Source organism: Larus michahellis, chromosome W, assembly GCF_964199755.1.
Source record: "Larus michahellis chromosome W, bLarMic1.1, whole genome shotgun sequence".
Classification (NCBI taxonomy): domain Eukaryota; kingdom Metazoa; phylum Chordata; class Aves; order Charadriiformes; family Laridae; genus Larus; species Larus michahellis.
This window is the reverse complement of record NC_133929.1, coordinates 15,141,064-15,162,468: the sequence shown is the minus strand read 5'-3', so window position 1 is coordinate 15,162,468 and position 21,405 is coordinate 15,141,064. Positions and strand designations below refer to the sequence as shown.

Genomic DNA, 21,405 nt, shown 5'->3' with positions numbered 1-21,405 from the left:
CATTGTTAGGTCAAAAATCCAAAACACCGCATCATGCAGGCTGCTATGAAGAAAGTAAAACTCCATCCAAGCCAGATCCAGTACACAAGATCTGGCATTTAATATAATGTAATAATGACATTTAATACAGGAACAGTATCATACTTGAGAAGCTTAATTTACATTTTTATTATTTCTAAAATAAATAAACTATTATCTCTAGATGTCTTCCTGGCCAAACTCAAACTGGGAATATACAGAAGGTGAAAGCAAGGACGGGTAACCTGGGAGGAATACAAAGACATTGTCCAAGTCTCTCTCTCTCAGAGTTAGGAAAGACAAAGCCCAAATGGAATCAAATGTGGCAAGGGATGTCAAAGACAACAAGAAGGGCTTCTATAAGTACATAGGTAACAAGAAGACGACTAGGAAAAACGTGGGACTGTTGCTTAATGAGACAAGAGACCTGGTTATACAGGACACTGAAAAGGCTGAGGTACTGAATGCCTTCTTTGTCCTCAAGTCTTTACTAGCAAGACTGACCGTAAGGAATACCAGGCCCCTGAGACCAGGGAAAAAGGCTGGAGCAAGGAAGATGTACCCTTTGTGGAAGAGGATCAGGTCAGGGAATATTTAAAGCAAACTGGACATACATAAGTCCATGGGCCCTGGTGGGATGCATCCGTGAGGGCTGAGGGACCCAGCAGTTGTCACTGCAAGGCCACTCTTGATAAACTTTGATCCATCACGGTGACTGGGAGAAGTGTCTGAAGACTAGAGGAAAGTAATTGTCACTCCTATCTTCAAGAAGGGCAAGGAGGTGGACCCAGGGAACTACAGGCCAGCCAGCCTCACCTTGATCCCTTGGAAGGTGATGGAGCAGCTAATGCTGGAAACCATTTCCAGGCACAAGAAGGACAAGAAAGCCGTCAGGAGTAATCAGCATGGATTCACCATGCTTGATCAATCTGATAACCTTCTGTGATGAAACAACTGGCCCTGTAGATGAGGGGAGAGCAGTGGATATCGTCTAACTAGACTCCAGGAAGGCTTTTGACACTGTCTCCCATAGCATCCTCATAGAGAAGCTGATGAGGTAGGAGCTGGATGAGGGGAATGGAAAACTGGCTGAATAGCCAGATCCAGAGGGTGGTGATCAGTGGAACAAAGTCTGGTTGGAGGCCAGTGACTAGCAGTCTACCCTAGGGGTCAATACTGGTTCCGATCCTGTTTAACATCTTCAATAATGATCTCGATGATGGGGCAGAGCGTACCCTCAGGAAAATTGCTGATGACTCAGAACTGGGAGGTGTAGCTGATATGCCAGAGAGCTGTGCTGCATCCAGAAGGAACTTGACAGGCTGCAGAAATGGGCTGTCAGGAACCTCTTGCATTTCAACAAGAGAAAGTGGTGCAAAGTTCTGCACCTGGGGAAGAACAACCCCAGGCACCAATATATGTTGGGGGCCGACCATCTGGAATGCAGCTTTGCAGAAAAGGCCCTGGGGGTCTTGGCAGACACCAAAATGAACATGAGCCAAAAACGTATCCTTGCAGCAAAAGAAGGCTAATGGTATCCTGGGCTGCATTAGGAGGAGTGTTGTCAGCAGGTCGAGGGAGGTGATCCTTCCCCTCTACTCAGCACTGGTGAGGCCACACCTGGAGTCCTGTGTCCAGTTCTGGGCTCCCCAGTACAAGCAAGACATGGACATACTGGAGAGTCCAGTGCAGGGCGACAAAGATGATGAAAGGACTGGAACATCTCTCTTATGAGGACAGGCTGAGAGAGCTGGGACTGTTTAGCCTAGAGAAGAAAAGGCTCGGGGGGGAACTCGTCAGTGTATATAAATACCTGAAGGGAGGGTGCAAAGAAGATGGAGCCAGGCTCTTGTCAGTGGTGCCCAGTGACAGGACCAGAGGCAATTGGCACAAACACAGGAGGTCCTTGTCTGATCATAAGGAAAGACTTTTTTTTTTTTTTACTGTGAGGGTGACTGAGCACTGGAACAGGCTGCCCAGGGAGCTTGTGGAGTCTCCCTCCTTGGAGATGTTCAAAAGTTGTCTGGATGTGGTCCTGGGCAACTGGCTCTAGGTGGCCCTGCTTGAGCAGGGGTGTTGGACCAGATGACCTCCAGAGGTCCCTTCCAACCTCAATCATACTGTGGTTCTCAGACATCTATAATCTCATCACTTCTTCAGAACAGTAGTTTCTAACATTAAGAAAATGGATGGGCATCACTGCAACCGTTACCACCTTTTCATCCTATCTCTGGGATGCCTGTCAATGAATTGCTTCCTCAGTCCTCACTTTGCTTTAGGGATCTGGATGTACTGCTACCCCCTCAAAAATAGTACTAATTCCATGTCCAGGGATTTAAGAAGAGAAGGCTAGCAAGATCTATAATACAGGATTTATTCCATACCACACCTTTAGTAGGACCCACCACGGAACATCAAATTAAGTTAAAGTCTTATTTCATCACAAGACTAATATCAGAATTTCAATATTCTTTAAGACTGTAAGAGCATAGTAACAATGTAGTTACACAAAGTTAATGCCATCATAAACTAGCACAAGCACTAAAAGCTGCTTGCCCAATTTGTATGCTTACCACACCTGTCTACTGCAGGGGCATAAGCATGGGTGCTACCATGCAGTGAAACAGATCAAGGACTGTTCAGATTGTTAAAGTTGGTGCAGAACAACAGTCTGAAGACAAAGGAGCCAATTCAAGTGATTTAATAGTAATGGCTCAGTTTAGAAGATAACATTAACTTTCAAAAGGCGTATGTATGATATCTAGGGACACAACCTTACAGGATTTGGGTTGCTTCTCTTGTTCAATAGCAGGAGTATTTGTACTGCTTTTGAATGCATTTTAGTCAAGCTTAGGTTTGTCCAACAGAAAGCTATCACACTAGGAATTAAGAATATTTTTACTACTTCGAGGTAAGAAGATTGCTTATCAGTCAAGTTACCTGTTTTGTGTTTTGATGACCAAGTGAACAGTGAGTCCATCGTGAATCCCATGCTGAATCAAAGTATCTTGATCTTTTAAAATTTTTCCAGCAAATATCAAAACAAGCTGATCAGTGTGGGACTTGAAATGCTTAGAGATTTCTTCCTTGAACTAAACAGAAGTTAATTATATGATTAAGAAGTTAACTATATAGTCATGTAATTGAATACTGAACTATTAATTTTTTAATAATTTAAGGAAGAACTATTTTGCTCACATTTATTATATTAATCCACTTGCACAATATGTTTCGCTTTATACAACCTAGAAACACTTCACTAAGTTATCTCAACTTTCTTTTTATCCAAAGGAAGATGGGAAATCAAGTCATTCTTTTTCCGTACAATTAAAGTCAAGTGCTTCATATCTAGATCACTAAGTATATAGTTGGCAATAACAAAAGTTGGCTTCCACTTAAAGACTATACTGTCATTTCAGTCAGGCATGTATCTATGACACAATAAATATATAGTAGCACACATGCCATTGAAACCATCCGTCGCTGACATGCTAAGGATGCAACAACATGTTATGTTAATGCAGCCCACATTTGTGCATGCACTCAAAGGAGCAGTATCCTTTCTTCATGGACATATTACTGCTACCTTTCACATGTGAAAACTATAAATCCTTTCCATACAGTCAAAAATTATTTCTTAGGTGTCTCTGCTCTCTCATCCAACTCATGACAGCTACACGAAATGTGCTTCCAGGGCACGGTGAATAGCCACATATTTCAGCTGACTGTGAAATCATACCTTCATTAATACAACTGAACCTGGAAAAGCAGTTGTGTTTCTTCCTGCCTTCTTAATCAATAATAACCATGTTACGCTTTGACTGATGTCTGACTGAGATTCATTATTCTGCAGAAAAATACTCTCGCAGAAAAAGCAATTAGTTCACAAAATGTAAAAAGGCAAATATAAGAAAATCAAATAAATTTATTCAACATGATGAGTCAGTAGACTAAATGTTTCTGAAAGGATCTTAGGCAGTTAGGAAGCCCTCCAGAAGTTCACAATATTTAACATTTTTCAAGTAGTACAGTCAACTTTATTTTTAAGACTCCTATTCCAAACATCTTAGTGAACTTTCATACAGAAACCTCAAATATTAATCTTGCAATGACTTATTATTTAATAATTATATTGTATAAGAGGCACTGCTAAAAAAAGGAAAACCCCACTGTATTGTTCTCTGAAGGCGAGTTCCTAATTGAAAAGGTTTATAGTATAGGAAGAGATAAAACAGATCCCCAAAATATGAGCCCGAGACACAACAGAGGAAAGAAATCTCTATGCCTGGGTAGCAGGTAGCATATCGTCAGTTAGAAGTCTGCTCACACAGAATTGGTTCCAGTTCTTAGAGAAACATCTTTTAAGTCAACCTTTATACTGCTAATGTTTAGACTTGCAAGCATTCTAGGAAGCAATTTAATCTGTTCCTTCCTGAAGTGGATTACTTACCTAAATTATTCAGACATTGTAGTGGGTTGACCTTGGCTAGCCACCACCAGGTACCTACCAAGCTGCTCTGTCACTCCCCCTCCTCAACTGGACAGGGGAAGAGAGAAAATATGACAAAAGGCTCATGGGTCAAGATAAGGACAGGGAGATCACTCAGCAATTACCATCACAGGCAGAAAATACTTGACTTGGGCTAATTAATTTAATTTATTACCAATCAAATCAAAGTAGGATAATGAGAAATAAAAATCTAAATCTTAAAACACCTTCCCCTCCGTCCTTCCCTTCTTCCTGGGCTCAACTTCACTCCCAATTTTCTCTACCTCCTCCCCCCGAGTGGTGCAGGGGGACAGGGAATGGGGGTCGTGGTCAGTTCATCACACATCTCTGCCACTCCTTCCTCTTCACGCTCTTCCCCTGCTCCGGCATGGGGTCCCACCCACAGGAGACAGTCCTTCACAAACTTCTCCAATGTGAGTCCTTTCCACAGGCTGCAGTTCTTCATGAACTGCTCCAGCATGGGTCCTTTCCATGGGGTGCAGTCCTTCAGAAACAGACTGGCTCCAGCATGGGTCCCCCACAGGGCCACAGGTCCTGCCAGAAAACCTGCTCCAGCAGGGGCTCTCCATGGAGTCATAGCTTCCTTCAGGGCACATCCACGTACTCCAACATGGGGTCCTCCACAGGCCACAGGGTGGATACCTGCTCTACCATTAACCTCCACGGGTTGCCAGGGGACAATCTGCCTCACCATGGCCTTCTCCACAAGCTGCAGGGGAATCTCTGCTCTGGTGCCTGGAGCACCTCTTCCTCCTCCCTCTTCACTGACCTTGGTTGTCCCTCTCACATATTCTCACTCCTCTCTCTTCCAGCTGCTGTTGCGCAGTGGTTTTTACCCTTTCTTAAATATGTTATCACAGAGGTGCTACCATTGTTGCTGCTTGGCTCAGGTTTAGCCAGCGGCATGTCCGTCTTGGAGCTGGCTGGCATTGGCTCTATCAGGCATGGGGGAAGCTTCTGACATCTTCTCACAGAAGCCACCCCTGCAGCACCATCCCAGCTACCAAAACCTTACCATACAAACCCAATACAGACATGTTTATCCATCCTGTTCTCAGAGGTCCTCAGTGACAGAGACTCCATAGCTTTCTTCTAAGAAATTTATTTCAGTGCTTCACTATCCTATTTTTCATTGTCCTGTCCATCATGGACATGGCAAACAGATTGTCATTCTCCTCAGAATAAAGGGTTACAATACAGCTAATCTTTCCTTGAGTGTTGTGTTTTCTAATCTAATCATTCATGTCGCTCTCTGGATTTTCAAATTAAGCCATATCTTTCTGTAAGTGCAGGGCTCAAAACTGGCCACAATATTCCATGTGAATTTGTCATGGTTTGGGCTGGACTGGCCACTGAAACGAACAACAGATGCTCTCTCTTACTTCTCTCCCCTTCAGAGAAGGGAGAGCATCTCCATTCAGGGAGAGAAGGATGAGAAAAAGAGAGACTTACGAGTTTAAAAAGAAACTAAACTACTTTGACGAAAATATTAATAAGATAATAAAAAGAAAATAATGAAATATATAAAAGATACACAAAACTATCAAGCTCCCAGGACAACGATCACATCACTGGCAGGCACTGGGAAAGTCCCAGACCTGGCTCAGTGACAGATGGGAACTGGATTCCAGAATGCGTGGATCAGGATCAAAAGGCAGATGAACAGACAGAGTCCTCCTTGGACGCTGGCCACCGAAGAAAGAGCCCTGACCCTTTGATTCCTCAGCTTTTATACTGAGCATGGGGCCGATGGGATGGAATACCCTGTTGGTCAATTTTGGGTCACCTGTCTGTCTGCTCCTCCCTGCAGGTGCAACCCCTCTATGCTTTTCCATTTCCAACCCTCCAATACAGCAAATACCAAAGTTAGCTGACCTTGATTGTTATAGCAATAAGGCAAGAGCCTCTCTGCGTACCATTCCTTGGCACTAATTGTAAACAATTAAAACAGGTCTTATCACTCTGGAAGTGGATACTGTCTGAAAAACATGCTGTTAATTTCAGAGAGTTCAGTTAGTTAGAAGAAGCTTAGTTGAAAAGTAAAATTACTGAAAAGAAAATTGGTTCTGTTTTACCTCAAATCAGGACAGAATTCTTATCCACACTTAGAACAAAAGAATCTTGCAAGCTATATTCCCATTTATAAGTTAGAAAATCCATGTGGGAAAACATCAGTTTAACAGTGTTGACTCATTTAACAGCTATAACCTCTAGACCCTTTTCTGCAGAGGAATTATGCAGGCAGTTACTTCCCACTCTGCATTTTTATGGTTATTCTTAAGAATACTGTCATGGTTTAACCCCAGCCGGCATCTAAGCCCCACACAGCCGCTCACTCACTCCCCCACAGTGGGATGGGAGAGAGAATTGGAAGACTAAGAGCGAGACAACTCGTGGGTTGAAATAAAGACCGTTTAATAGGTAAAGCAAAAGCTGTGCACACAAACAAAGCAAAATAAGGAATTAATTCACTACTTCCCATTGGCAGGCAGGTGTTTAGGGGCATCTCCAGGAAAGCAGGGCTCCCATCACACGTAACAGTTAACTTGTGAAAACAAACGCCATAACTCCAAACATCCCCCCTTCCTCCCCACAGCTTTTATTGCTACACACGATGTCATATGGTACAAGATAACCCTTTGGTCAGTTGGGGTCATCTATCCCAGCTTTGTCCCCTCCCAAATTCTTGTGAAGGGTGAGAAGCAGAAAAGGCCTTGACTCTGTGTAAGCACTGCTTAACGATAACACAGGGGTGTCTTAGTGATCAACACTTTTCATCACAAAACCAAAACATAGCCCCATACTAGCTACTATGAAGAAATTTAACACTATCCCAGCCAAAACCAGTACAAATACACATTCCATTGTAACATAAAACCAGCAGAAATCCTCATAATTTGGTACAAAGTAAATGCATAAGAATAAAGAACTACCATATTGTGCTGGACCAGAGAGTAATGATGTTTATCCAAACTCATTTACTATTGCATTTTCCACAATAGGTTGTCACAGTGAATTCCCCCAACTTAGCTGTCTTAAGAATGCTAATGCAGTAGTATAATCAACATTTTTTACTTTATCCTAAACCTTGTTACACATTTTTAGAAGGAGCTATTTCTCCATGCAGTTAACAAGACACTTATAGAGAGCTTAACCACACGGTATCTAATATTGCCAGTATGCAGGTATCAAAGCATTTACACTTCCCTTTCTCTACTAACATGCAGCTATTGTAATTAGATGGTCTGTAAAAAGAACACTACAGTAAGAAATTAATACAATAGCCTGTGTACCAGGACCACAAAAGAACTCCTACAATAATGAATGTGGATGATCCACATCTGCAAGGGATCTCTTTCCAACCAGCATAAGGCGACTATTATGAACACTGAGCCACACTTTTGTCTAACTGAAGCATATCTACATTAAAAGCCCAAGAGAGCCGCAAAAAAAAGCGTCAGGTCTCTTCATCAGCATCACTTGCATTCAGTACAACCTTGATACTTCTGAATGAAAAGGTATGAACAGAACCAGTCCTTCTGTTTGATGTTTCATCCACAACAAAAGATCATACAAAACCTAGGTTACCATCTAAGATACTTTGCAAATGAGTTTCCTGATTACTGTTAACAAAGATACCATCAATATCAGATTGGCACATCTACCTGGAATTGTGCAAAGCATTTGACACTGTCCCACATGACATCCTGGTCTCTAAATTGAAAAGGCATGGATTTGACAGATGGACCACTCGGTGGATAAAAAACTGGCTGGATGGTCACACTCAAAGAGTTGCAGTCAATGGCTTGATGTTCAAGTGGTGACGAGTGGCATTCCTCTGGGGTCAGTACTGGGACCAGTGCTGTTTAACATCTTTGTTGGTGACATGGACAGTGGGACTGAGTGCACCCTCACCAAGTTTGCCGATGACACCAAGCTGCAGGGAAGGGATGCCATCCAGAGGGACCTAGAGAGGCTTGAGAGGCGGACACATGCAAACCTCATGAAGTTCAACCAGGCCAAGTGCAAGGTCTCGCACCTGGGTCACAGCAATCCCAGGCACAAATACAGGCTGGGTAGAGAATGGCTTGAGAGCAACCCTGAAGAGAAGGACTTGGGGGTGTTGGTGGATGAGAAGCTCAACATGACTCGGCAATGCACGCTCGCAGCCCAGAAAGTCAACCATATTCTGGTCTGCATCAAAAGCAGGGTGACCAGCAGTTAAAGGGAGGTGATTCTGCCCCTCTACTGTGCTCCCATGTGACCCCAGACCTGGAGTACTACGTGCAGCTCTGGAGCTCACAATGTAAAGAGGACATGGACCTGTTGGAGTGAGTCCAGAGGAGGGCCATGAAGATGATCAGAGGGCTGGAGCACCTTCTCCTAGGAAGACAGGCTGAGAGAGTTGGGGCTGTTGAGCCTGGAGAAGAGAAGGCTTCAGGGAAGCCTTATAGCAGCCTTCCAGTACCTAAAGGGGGCCTACAGGAAGGATGGGGAGGGACTCTCTTTCAGGGATTGTAGTGATAGGACAAGGGGTAATGGTTTCAAACTGAAAGAGGGGAGATTTAGATTAGATATTAGGAAGAAATTCTTTATTTTTATAACCTGTTAGAGAGGGATGGAATCCACCTGTCTAAAAGAGGCAAGGGAATTTTTAGCAGCAGGCTGGCCAACTTGGTGAGGCGGGCTTTAAACTGAAAGACTCGGGGGTTGGGGGTGGTGTCCAAAATGGCAATGCTCACATCATAGCATTCAATCTGGGAATAAGCCAGGCTAACCAGAGCAGCGACAAATGTTCCTTAGCTGACTCCCAAGAAGCCAGCCACCTCAAGGGTATGAATGGCTGTGGTGGATCCTCTTGCTCCCCCTACAGGGAAACCTGCATGCTTGATTACCTCTCTCAAATGCCTGAACACCACCACACACAACATGGGGAATAAACAGGAAGAGCTGGAGATCTGTGTGCGGTCGCAGGGCGACGATCTCATTGCAATTACAGAGACATGGTGGGATAGCTCACATGACTGGAATGCTGTCATGGATGGCTACGTACTTTTTAGGAAAGACAGGCCAGCAGGGTATGGTAGTGGAATTGCTCTCTACATGAGAGAGCAACTGGAATGTACCAAGCTCTGCCTAGGGGTGGATGAAGAATGTGTTGAGAGCTTATGGGTAAGAATTAAGGGGCAGGCTAGTATGGGTGACACTGTTGTGGGTGTTTACTACAGACCACCAGATCAGTAAGAGGAAGTTGACGAGGCCTTCTACAGACAGCTGGAAATAGCCTCATGATCACAGGCCCTGGTTCTCATGGGGGACTTCAACTACCCTGACATTTGATGGAAAGACAACACAGCCAGGCACGCACAGTCCAGGAGGTTTCCGCAGATCACTGACAATAACTTTTTGACACAAGTGGTGGAGGAGCCAATGAGGAAAGGCGTGCTACCGGACCTTGTGCTGACAAACAAAGGACTAGTTGGGGATGTGAAGGTTGGGGTAGCCTTGGCTGCAGTGACCGTGAGATGGTGGAATTCATGATCCTGTGTGGCCTCTTCAAAGACCTACTTTGAGGAATCCCATGGGTTTGGAGAGCTGGTTAATATTCAAGCACCGCTTCCTCCAAGCTCAAGACCAGTGCATCCCTAGGAGTAAGAAATCAGGCAAAGGAGGCAGGAAACCTGCATGGATGAACAGGAAGCTTCTGGAAAAACTCAGATGGAAGAAGGAAGTTTATAGAATGTGGAAAAAAAGGGACTGGACACTTGGGAGAAGTATAGGAGTGCTGTCAGAGTATGCAGGGATGCAATGAGGAAGGCTAAGGCCGACTTGGAATTAAACCTGGCAAGGGATGTCAAGGACAACAAGAAGGGTTTCTTCAAGTACATCAGCAGCAAAAGGAGGACTAGGGAAAATGTGGGCTCACTGTTGAATGAGGTAGGTGCCCTGGTGATGGAGGATGCAGAGAAGACGGAGTTACTGAATGCCTCTTCTTTGCTTCAGTCTTTACTCCTAAGGCTGGCCCCCAGGAACCCCAGACCCTGGAAGTAAGAGAAAAAGTCTAGAGAAAGGAAGACTATCCTTTGGTGGAGGAGAATTGAGTTAGAGATCATTTTAGGCAAACCTGACACCCACAAATCCATGGGCCCTGATGGGACGCGCTCACGAGTGCTGAGGGAGCTAGCAGATGTTATTGCAAAGCCACTCTCCATCATCTTTGAAAACTCATGGAGAACAGGAGAGGTGCCTGGGGACAACAAAAAAAGTTTTTATAAATACATCAACAAAAAGAGAGCCAGGGAGAATCTCCATCCCTTACTGGATGCCGGGGGGGAAGGCGGGGGGGAAAGTTGCAACCAAGGACGAGGAGAAGGCTGAGATACTTAATGCCTTCTTTGCCTCTGTCTTCAATAGTCAGACCAGCTATCCCCAGGGGGTTCAGCCTCCTGAGCTGGAAGATAAGGATGGAGAGCAGAACAACCCACCCATAATCCAGGAGAAAGTAGTCAATGATCTGCTTCTGCACCTAGACACACATAAGTCTATGGGGCCGGATGGGATTCACCCAAGAGTACTCAGGGAGCTGGCAGGAGAGCTCACCAAGCCTCTCTCCATCATTGATCAACAATCCTGGTCAACAGGGGAGGCACCAGATGACTGGAGGGTGGCTAATGTGACGCCCATCTACAAGAAGGGTCGGAAGGAGGATCCGGGGAACTACAGGCCTGTCAGCCTGACCTCGGTACCAGGAAAGATCACGGAGAGGATCATCTTGAGTGAGCTCTCAGGGCAAGTGCAGGGCAGCCAAGGGATCAGGGCCAGCCAGCATGGGTTTAGGAAAGGGAGGTCCTGCTTAACCAACCTGATCTCTTTCTATGACCATGTGACCCGCCTTCTGGATGTGGGGAAGGCTGTGGACGTTGTCTATCTGGACTTTGGTAAGGCCTTTGACACCGTCCCCCACAGCATTCTCCTGGAGCAGCTGGCGAATCATGGCATAGACAAGTGTCCTCTTCGCTGGGTTCAAAACTGGCTGGATGGCCGTGCCCAGAGAGTTGTGATTAAGGGGGTGAAATCTTCTTGGTGGCCGGTCACCAGTGGTGTCCCTCAGGGCTCAGTCTTGGGGACACTTTTGTTTAATATCTTTATCAATGATCTGGATGAGGGGATTGAGTGCACCCTCAGTAAGTTTGCAGACGACACCAAACTAGGTGGGAGTGTTGATCTGCTTGAGGGTAGGGAGGCTCTACAGAGGGACCTGGACAGGCTGGATCGATGGGCCAAGGCCAACTGTATGAGGTTTAATAAGGCCAAGTGCCGGGTCCTGCATTTCAGCCACAACAACCCCAAGCAACGCTACAGGCTTGGGGAAGAGTGGCTGGAAAGCTGCCCAGCAGAAAAGGACCTGGGGGTGCTGGTGGACGGCCAGCTTAACATGAGCCAGCAGTGTGCCCAGGTGGCCAAGAAGGCCAACAGCATTCTGGCTTGTATCAGGAATAGCATGGCCAGCAGGAGTAGGGAAGTGATCGTGCCTCTGTACTCGGCACTGGTGAGGCCTCACCTCGAGTACTGTGTTCAGTTCTGGGCCCCTCTGTACAGGAGGGACATTGAGGTGCTGGAGCGTGTCCAGAGGAGAGCTACCAGGCTGGTGAGGGGTCTGGAGACCAGGTCCTATGAGGAGAGGCTGAGGGAGCTGGGCATGTTTAGCTTGGAGAAGAGGAGGCTGAGGGGAGACCTCATTGCCTTCTACAACTCCCTGAAAGGAGGTTGGAGAGAGGTGGGTGTTGGCCTCTTCTCCCAGGTGAATAATGACAGGACCAGAGGAAATGGTCTGAAGTTGTGGCAGGGGAGGTTTAGGTTAGATATTAGGAAGAATTACTTTACTGAAAGAGTGGTCAGGCACTGGAACAGGCTGCCCAGGGAGGTGGTTGAGTCACCATCCCTAGAGGTATTTAAGAAGCGTCTAGATGTGGCACTTCGGCGCATGCTCTAGTGGCAGAGATTGTAGGGGGTTTTTTTGTGTGTGTATGGTTGGACTCAATGATCTCAAAGGTCCTTTCCAACCATGAAGATTCTATAATTCTATGACTGGAGGAAAGCTAACGTCACTCCAGTCTTCAAAAAGGGCAAGAAGAACCACCCAGGAAACTACAGGCTCACCTCCATCCCTGGAAAGGTGATGGAACAGCTCATTCTGGATGTAATCTCTATGTGAGCAGTGAAGACAACTAGTTCAATTTTCTTTACTCTAAACAGAACTTTAAGTGGCAATCATGATCTCAGTGTCTCAAATTTAACGTATGCAATTGACAGCAAATGAAGAAAGGGAAAGGAGACAAAAATGGGAATTCATACATATTAAGGCAGATGTAAGAAAAGAAACTATGGAGTAGTTAAGTCTTCAGTTTGTACAAATGAACTAAATAACTAGATAACGCTATCAGTAAATTAGAGATAATGCTTTATAATAGTTTGGCACTTAGGAAAACCAGAAGCAGGTAAAGGTCAAAGTCTTGCCAGCTGGCTGGGAATGATGAAAATTTCCATCTAATTCTCCTACTGCACTAACTCTTCCCTTTTTATTAATATGTAGATACTACAAACAACGGTTTCAACCAATTTGTTTTGCTGTTCAAAAATTCAAGCTTGACTTCATTGCAATAGTACTAGCCATTACAATACCACAAATGTTCAGTTTTACCGAAACATAAGAAAGGGCTTGAAATTGTAGAAAAGTAATGTTTCTCCCCACCTAGCGCCTAACATTCACAGAAACTAGTTGATTGTACTGCTCTAGTAACTGAATACAGCAACAATAACGTAAAAAGTGATATCAATTTTTGACATAATAGTTAGGGGCATCGGTGAGAAGAAAACACGGGGGCATTAAGACAGAAACACACAATTATCATGTAGATGGACAGAGGCCTAGTTTCCCTAAGAAAAAAAAAAAAGCATTAACTAAAGTGAATTAATTCAAGGTCACAGCCTCCTTAAAAGCATAAAAACTTGTTAATTTGACATGAATTAGAGCAGATCTGATGCTAGTCTTGAAGTGCCTTGCCTGCATTATAATTTCACCTTAAGTTAACTACTTTCTATTAAGAACTCCCCCTTCCCGCTTTTTTTTTTTTTGGGGGGGGGGGGGGGAAGGTGTTTGTTGGTTTTCTTAAGGACAGGAACAGTATAGGATTTTTTTACCCTGAGAATGTTTTAGCAGCACTCTACCACTTCTTGTTAACACACTCAAAGATTTCCATACCAAATATCCTCAAATTTACATGATCTTAACGTGCTGCAGCAGTTCATGAAGAACTGCAGCCTGTGGAAAGGACTCACATTGGAGAAGTTTGTGAAGGACTGTCTCCTGTGGGTGGGACCCCATGCCGGAGCAGGGGAAGAGCGTGAAGAGGAAGGAGTGGCAGAGATGTGTGATGAACTGACCACGACCCCCATTCCCTGTCCCCCTGCACCACTCGGGGGGAGGAGGTAGAGAAAATTGGGAGTGAAGTTGAGCCCAGGAAGAAGGGAAGGACGGAGGGGAAGGTGTTTTAAGATTTAGATTTTTATTTCTCATTATCCTACTTTGATTTGATTGGTAATAAATTAAATTAATTAGCCCAAGTCAAGTATTTTCTGCCTGTGATGGTAATTGCTGAGTGATCTCCCTGTCCTTATCTTGACCCATGAGCCTTTTGTCATATTTTCTCTCTTCCCCTGTCCAGTTGAGGAGGGGGAGTGACAGAGAGGCTTTGGTGGGCACCTGGTATCCAGCCAGGGTCAACCCACCACAACAGACTACGTGAAGAAAGTAAAATTGCTTTTAATGGAACCGGTTTCAACACCTCATCACTCAAATAATTCAAGTCATTCACTAAGAAGGACAGGGACACAGGAGTAGCCTGTAACATGACTCCTCACCCTCTCTGTGTATATAAATTTTACCAAAACACACTGTTAAGTCAAGCCCACAGAACCCACAAAATAAAACAAAGGAAAAAAATGAAAGACAAACAGAGCTGAGCTAAAGTCTCCTGTGTATTGGGATTTCAAATCAGCAGGCTTATAGGTATTAATCTTTACCTACCATGAATAGAAGTCTTTGTACATAACAATGTATGGGCCTGCAAGTTCAGTATCATACCAAGTCAAGAATGCAAATATTTGGTCTTTGTCCTAGTACTGAGCCAAGCTGTGCTCAACATAATCAAATAAGTTCAGTAGAAAATAAAGACAGATGGGTGACATTTACAATCAGCTGACCTCCCAGGGCAGTTTGGTACTTGAGGGTTATTTTCCGTTCTAACTTACATACTGCCTGTTCTTAGAGGGACAACATAGGATCAGCAATAACAAAGCCTGTGTCACTGAACAACATAGGCTTTACATTTCTAACATAGGAAAATCTTCCTCAACTTCGAATGGTTGCAAACCTGAGTTACATCAACGGAGCAACATAAAATACACTTTGTATAGCCCTAAATTTAGCCCAAATAACCCAAAATATTTATCTAAAAGTTTTAGGGTTTTGGTTCAGCTGTATCCTGAAGTGACTGTAAACAACAGCAAGTCACTAGTCAATAAGTCATAATATTAGCTACAGGAACACACAGCAAAATAAAAAAAGCTATTCAGTTATACGAGTTTAGCCGCCGCCCCCCCCCCCCCCGGGCAGACATTGCCAGCTTGACTATACCAACAGAACAACCCACTTGCTGATCCCATATGCATTTGAATAGATGCTCAATTTGTTTATTTGAGGCTAACCTATTGTCAGGGCTGGCTCTAGAAATATCACATCTATTGTTATTATGCTATATAATGCTTATTATTAACAGCAACTTATTTTGACAGTTTAAGAAAAAACAGCCGATACTAGTCACACTACAGTCTTGCATATTTTTTTGTGCTAGCTGTAAATTTGTCCAGGAACCAAAGCAAATGGCAGACCCACAGGGGCAGCAGCAGTCTTACTTCACAGGAAGATTCAACAGCAAATCTAATCTGTTAATATCAGCTCAAAGGGATACCATGACAATATTTAAAGTTTAAGATATCTATAGACGATGAAGACATTTTAAAGCAATATGTTCTATTAATTGCTTAAGTTTTTATGACTGTTTTCAGTAAAAAATTATGGTTTTGTTAGCTTGTATAACTATTTCAGTTTTTAAGACAACCATCTACTAGAAAAAACTGATATTTCCATTGGGACTCACATTTGAAGTCACGTTGTTAAAGTTCGATATATTACAAAAAAATCACATCTTAAATGAGTTTGTTTATAATTCCTGAAGTTCTCAATATTATCGCAATCAAACTGCTTTTCAGGACAAATGTGATCCTTAAATTAGAAGCAACATGTTTTATAAAAAAATAAAACGCAACTACAAAGAAATTTACAACTAGGTGGCGCAAGAGTCTGTAAAATGTATAGCCCTGGCTAGAAGATCACTCAGAGCTTTTTAACTCAGTTTTGCATTTCCCCTCTGAAAACACGTGTCTTCTGACTCATCAGCCACTAATGATTTAAAGCTCCATTTCTATACATCACTTGCACTCTTACACACGTAACCATTTTTTGGTGAGGTTTGCAGTTACCAACTGCACAAAAAAATAACATGCATACATTGAATTTCAGGGAAGTTTTATAGAAAATGAAATAAGCTCTGAATCTCCTTCAGGGAACTTCACTTTTTCAAGTATTTTAGCACAGCAATAGCTACATCCTTTACAAATAGGAGAGACTGGCTTTATAAATATATGCCTTATACTTTGACCACACCTTTCCTATGATTTGTAGCCTCCTAATCTAAACAAATTCAGTCCTGGTAAATACTCACATGGAAGGCCTCCAAAACACTGAAACAGTGTCAATGATTCAGTAGGTGCCACTGTTTCTCTTGGATCAAAGGCACAATGAGATACTAACTTTCATAAAAACTTAGAACAAAGACCCTAACAATTCAGAGTTATCAGACACTAGTACACTGAAGTACAGCAGAAGCTGTGCTTTATTTGTAGTGGAAGTTTTATACAGTCTAAAGACGTGGCTCTTCTAAAATTAAGAGATCTTTGCCATAGCCTACTCTGTTTCTAAAGCAAATTTTAGATCAAGATAATTATTGTCACTGCCACGTAGGTGATTACATATGTTTTCTGCAGTTGTACTAGTTAGCCAGCGAGCCTCCTACTGCCAGACTGAGTCAGCTCAGCAGGGCAACTCAGAATTACGAAACGAGCTACGTCCACCTCCCTCCCGGGCCTGCTCTCAGCATCGCAACAGGGAGGAGCCATGGAGGAGACGACGCAGAAGGTTTCTTCACCACTCCCGATAGCCTCAGTTAGCAGCAGCCCTCCACAAGGCCGGGCCAGCCCCAATACTCACCCAACAGCACCGAGAACAGCTCAGATAAGCAGAAACTGTTTTGTCATCGCAAAAGTCCCTCACCCTTCAGCGTGGGAGGCAGTAAGCCACAGGCCAGGGCTCTTCCCCCTAGCTGCGTCCCCCACCTACCGCCCCCAACCCCTCACCTGCTGGATGCTGCTGGTTTCGGGCACAGCGAACTCTTCCTTCTCCTTGGGAGTCTTCACTGTGATTTTGATGATCCGAGGCTGGGCAGCAGCGGAGGACTCGGAGGAGCTGTGGGCCCCCGCGGAGCTCTCTGCGCTCTCTGACATGGCGGGTGGGGCCTGACTCGCTCCAACCGCACAGTTCTAAGAGAGTCCTCAGCGCTGCAGCCTCGCTCCCAAAGCGGCGGACAGAAGCAACCCAGCCCACCCACGGCGCGCACTGATGACGCCCTGAACTGGGGAAGTTACTAGAAAGGGGGAGCTGTCTCCCTAGGCGTGGGTTCGCCTTCGGCGCGCTTGCGCACTAGGGGCGGTCGTTTGAAGATTTTAAATCTTAAAAAGAAACAGTGACAAATAGTTCCTTAAGCTACCACATGGAAGTTTTTAATTTATTTTCGGATATAGTCAGGTGGCTTCAGTACTCTGAAGTTTCAAGTAAATACATTAAAAATATTATTATGAGTTTTACAATATTAAAGTGTAGATGTCCTACATATACTTACACTATTACTTGCATATAATATAATGCACAATGATATTGTATGAAGTAACAAAGCCGTGCCATAACCTGTATGACTTTCATCTTAAAAAGAGAGGGAGAAAAGTTATATACAGCTTCTGAACCTATGTAAAGAGAGATCATAAAATTGCCTTTTGCTTCTAGGTTACTTGTTTAGCATCAGCTTAAGAGTAAAACTTAATATCTCAAATAACAACCTTTTACTACTTTAAAAATAAAATTACCATCATTCCATAGCTGGGAATCAGACTTTCCTCAAACTTGGACAAAAAAAGGCACAAACCCTCCCTCCATACCACCACCACCACCCCCTTAATCCATAATTAAATTTAGTATCACCAAATTAGGTCCTTTCCCAAAACATTAGTGATTTTCCTATCCATTAGATAGGAAATTCCAGATTCCTATCCCTGTTTTAGTATCAAATATATGGATGGCTTTGAATTCTAGAGTCGAATGTCCTTTCTTCCTTATCCTTATGTTATCCTGGAATTACCTTTTCCTACAATAGTCTGATTCATCAAGTGATTTGTTGGCTTGGTCTACTATTGGGATAATTTCTCAGAAACTATTTAAATTGGTTCAGTAAATTTTTACTGAACCAATTCAAAGCCTGTTAAAAGGTTTTAAAACTGGAATAGCAAAAAATGGATAAAGCCTATCCCAAGTTTTGTCTTTCCTAGAGCTTCAATTTGTTACAGTAAAATTATTTCAGGCATATTTAACCACTGAGCCTTTCTTTGGTCATGCTGTTTCCTTTTCCACACATTAGAACTTTACCCTACAAAGTTTTGAATTCTGATCCAGCAGAGCACTTTGACACATGTTAGTGATACGTTGTCCTATTGACTGGCAGAATGAGGGCCATTATGAAATATCATTTTGCACTGAAATCAATTAGTGATTTCAAGCAGAAATCAAACAGATCAAAGGACAAGATGTTCCTCGTCCATGGCTCTTAGTTTATATGCTAGCTTATGCTGACTATATCATTTTATATTGATGTATGGTATTATTACTTGGAGTACAGTTTGTACTGAAATAGCACAAATGCTACCTTCTTTAACTTAGTGGAGATTTACAACTTTTCATGTTTACAAGTCAGATGAAAGAATTAATCATCTGTGTTATTTACTGAGAATACCTGAGGAACAAAGAATATAAATTCATATAAAAGAATAACTTGCAAATCCTAAAAAGCCCTTAATTAAGCAAAGAGGAAGTTTTAACGGTAGTTTAATCATCTTAATTCTGGTACAGATAAAATGGAAAAGGGAGTTTATTTGCCTATGCTGAAAGTGTCAAGGTAGAAAATACCCTGAAACATGACAACATGCTTGTATGTTCAAATTGAGATAGTTCAGAATACAGCTTATACACAATGCATAGAAAATGAAAATGATCCAGCAAAGGATTTTGAGTTCTTACTCCTCCATAGGCTGTTTTTATTTTGAACAAGATCTTTTCACTTCTCATTTCTTTATTCTTGGTTTTACTTTTTTTCCCCCCACTTCCTTCCTTCTGTGCTTTTATTTCCTCTTTTTATAATCATCTATTGTGATAGACGGGGACAATCCTGGTTATACATACAAATTGGGGGAGGAGAGGTCAGAGAGCAGCCCCACAGAAAGAGATCTGGGGGGTTGGGTTGATGGCAAGTTGAATACAAGTCAAGAGTGTGCCCTGGCAGTCAAAAGGGTCAACTGTGTCCTGGGATGCATCAAGCACAGCATAGCTAGCCATTCAAGGGAGGTGATTGTCCCACTTTACACCGCACTGGTGTGACCCCACCTCAAGTACTGTGTGTAGTTTTGTGTGCCTCAATATAAGACAGACATCAAGCCTGTATGTCCAAGATGGTGAAAGGTCTCAAGGGCAAGACTTACGAGGAGTGGCTTAGGTCACTTGGTTTGTTCAGCTTGGAGAAGAGAAGGCTTAGGGGTGACCTCATCACAGTCTACAACTTCCTCAAGGGTACCAGTGGAGGGGAAGGTGCTGATCTCTCTCTAGTGACCAGCAATAGGACACGAGGAAATGGAATGAAGCTGCATCAGGGGAAGTTCAGATTGGACATTAGGAAAAGGTTCTTCATAGAGAGAGTGGTATAACAGGCTCCTGTGGAGGTGCAACCCCACCCCCCTTTGGTCACTCAGTGCTTGGTGTGATTCCCCATCCCTGGCTCACATACCAACCTAGGAGATTTCAGGCATGAAAGGACTAGAGAGCATTAAGGCACTCCCTTAATGCACCTGGGTCCTGCTTCCCCTATCACTTGAGACTATCACTCCCTGACAACCTAGTACATCTGCACCTGGATCATAGCCCAAAGGGAGATGATACCAGAACTTGCAGATCTAGCAAGTTCTGGACTTGCACAACTGGTGGAAAGTACCGGAATATTCCATCATCCCAGTTGGGCTGGAGTGGAAGAATACCTGACAAAAGTCAATTATCTCGGATCCTATACATAGTGATTCTAGCAAGATCCTTTGAGCTCTCCTAGATCATAGCAGGCTGTGGTCAGCAACTCCCCTGAGTTGGGATGCCACTCAGGCAAACGCCTTGAGGACTGGAAGGCCAGGGCAAGTCAACTCCCTTCAAGTCCCAGTTATCACCTGCTGAGGAATGCTGATGCATTGTGAGTATTTACTCTAAACTCAAAGTAGGAAATTTTAACTTAAAATTTTAATTTAAATAGGCTAGCCTCTTTTTCATCCACCTCTCTATATGCACATTAGTTCTTACCAGTGTGGATGTTCTTCTCATAGAATGGTCAGAGTTAGAAGGGACCTTAAAGATCATCTAGTTCCAACCCCCCTGCCATGGGCAGGGACACCTCCCACTAGACCAGGCTGCTCAAAGCAATGGCAATTTTACAAACATATTTAGTGTGCCTGGTCTCATAGACAACTTCACACAAGATGAGAAATGTTAAAGGATAACTACAGGTAACAAGTATAAAGATACCAGTAAATTTACTTATATATTATATATTCAATCTTTGACACCAAGCTCTGAATTATAAAAACTATGAATAGTGTTACAACAAAAGAAAGTTATCACAGAGTTACATATATAATACTTTCTAAGTATTAGCTTAGCCGGGCCTATTCATTGTATGACAAAAGACTTGCTTAGGTGTAGTATTACATTTCCAACAGTTCAAAGCACAGCTTTGAACTGAACAGCTTCCTTGAGGGTCTGAACAGAGATTATAGTAAAATCAATCCAGAAGAAATCAAGTCACTAGTAAAGGAAAGTCTACTTCAACTGCTCAGTCATGTTTTAAGCACAATGATTAATGGAATTAATCAGTTGCATTTTAATATCGTTCTTTGGCATGTTCTATGAAGCAAAAAATATTTCAATATCACAAGTCTTTTCTGTTAAAAAAAAAACACCACAAAACACTAAGTGATTTAAATACCTCTTCCAGTAAAAGAAGAATACAAACTTTTTTTAAAAGTGCTCATTTAGGATTATCATGCTTTTGATTCATGATATCTTCTAATCAGGTGCTGTCTTCTAATCATTAAAGAAGTTTCATTAGGCAGCTTTCTTCACTTTAAAGTGACTCCCATGCCTGGTTGCATTCATGAGATGTACAGTTATCCATTCCACTGTAATTGGTAAGCTGGTATCTCCTTTTTTAAGTATGTTGTGAACATCTGTCATGGTTTGGGCCGAGTTGGCCAATGACAAGACAACAGATGCTCTCCCCTACCTTTCTCCAAGGAGAGGAAAAAGAGAGATAAAGAGAGTTATGAGTTTAGAAAAAAACTAA

General features: G+C 43.1%; 1 protein-coding gene across 2 annotated transcripts in view; it reads right to left on the bottom strand.

Moving 5' to 3' along the window:
• The window catches only part of LOC141735478 (ubiquilin-1-like), a 36,304-nt gene extending 18,897 nt beyond the window's left edge, over window positions 1-17,407 (bottom strand). The window contains exons 1-2 of one of the 2 annotated variants that reach the window (XM_074568330.1): window positions 17,063-17,407; window positions 2,959-3,110 (exon numbers count right to left, since the gene is read on the bottom strand). In XM_074568330.1, the coding sequence (XP_074424431.1) occupies window positions 2,959-3,110; window positions 17,063-17,209 (299 nt within the window). In that variant the 5' untranslated portion in view covers window positions 17,210-17,407. The remainder of the gene's footprint in view (window positions 1-2,958; window positions 3,111-17,062) is intronic. The other variant, XM_074568331.1, reaches the window with a different exon arrangement.
• Between the last annotated feature and the right edge of the window lie 3,998 nt (window positions 17,408-21,405).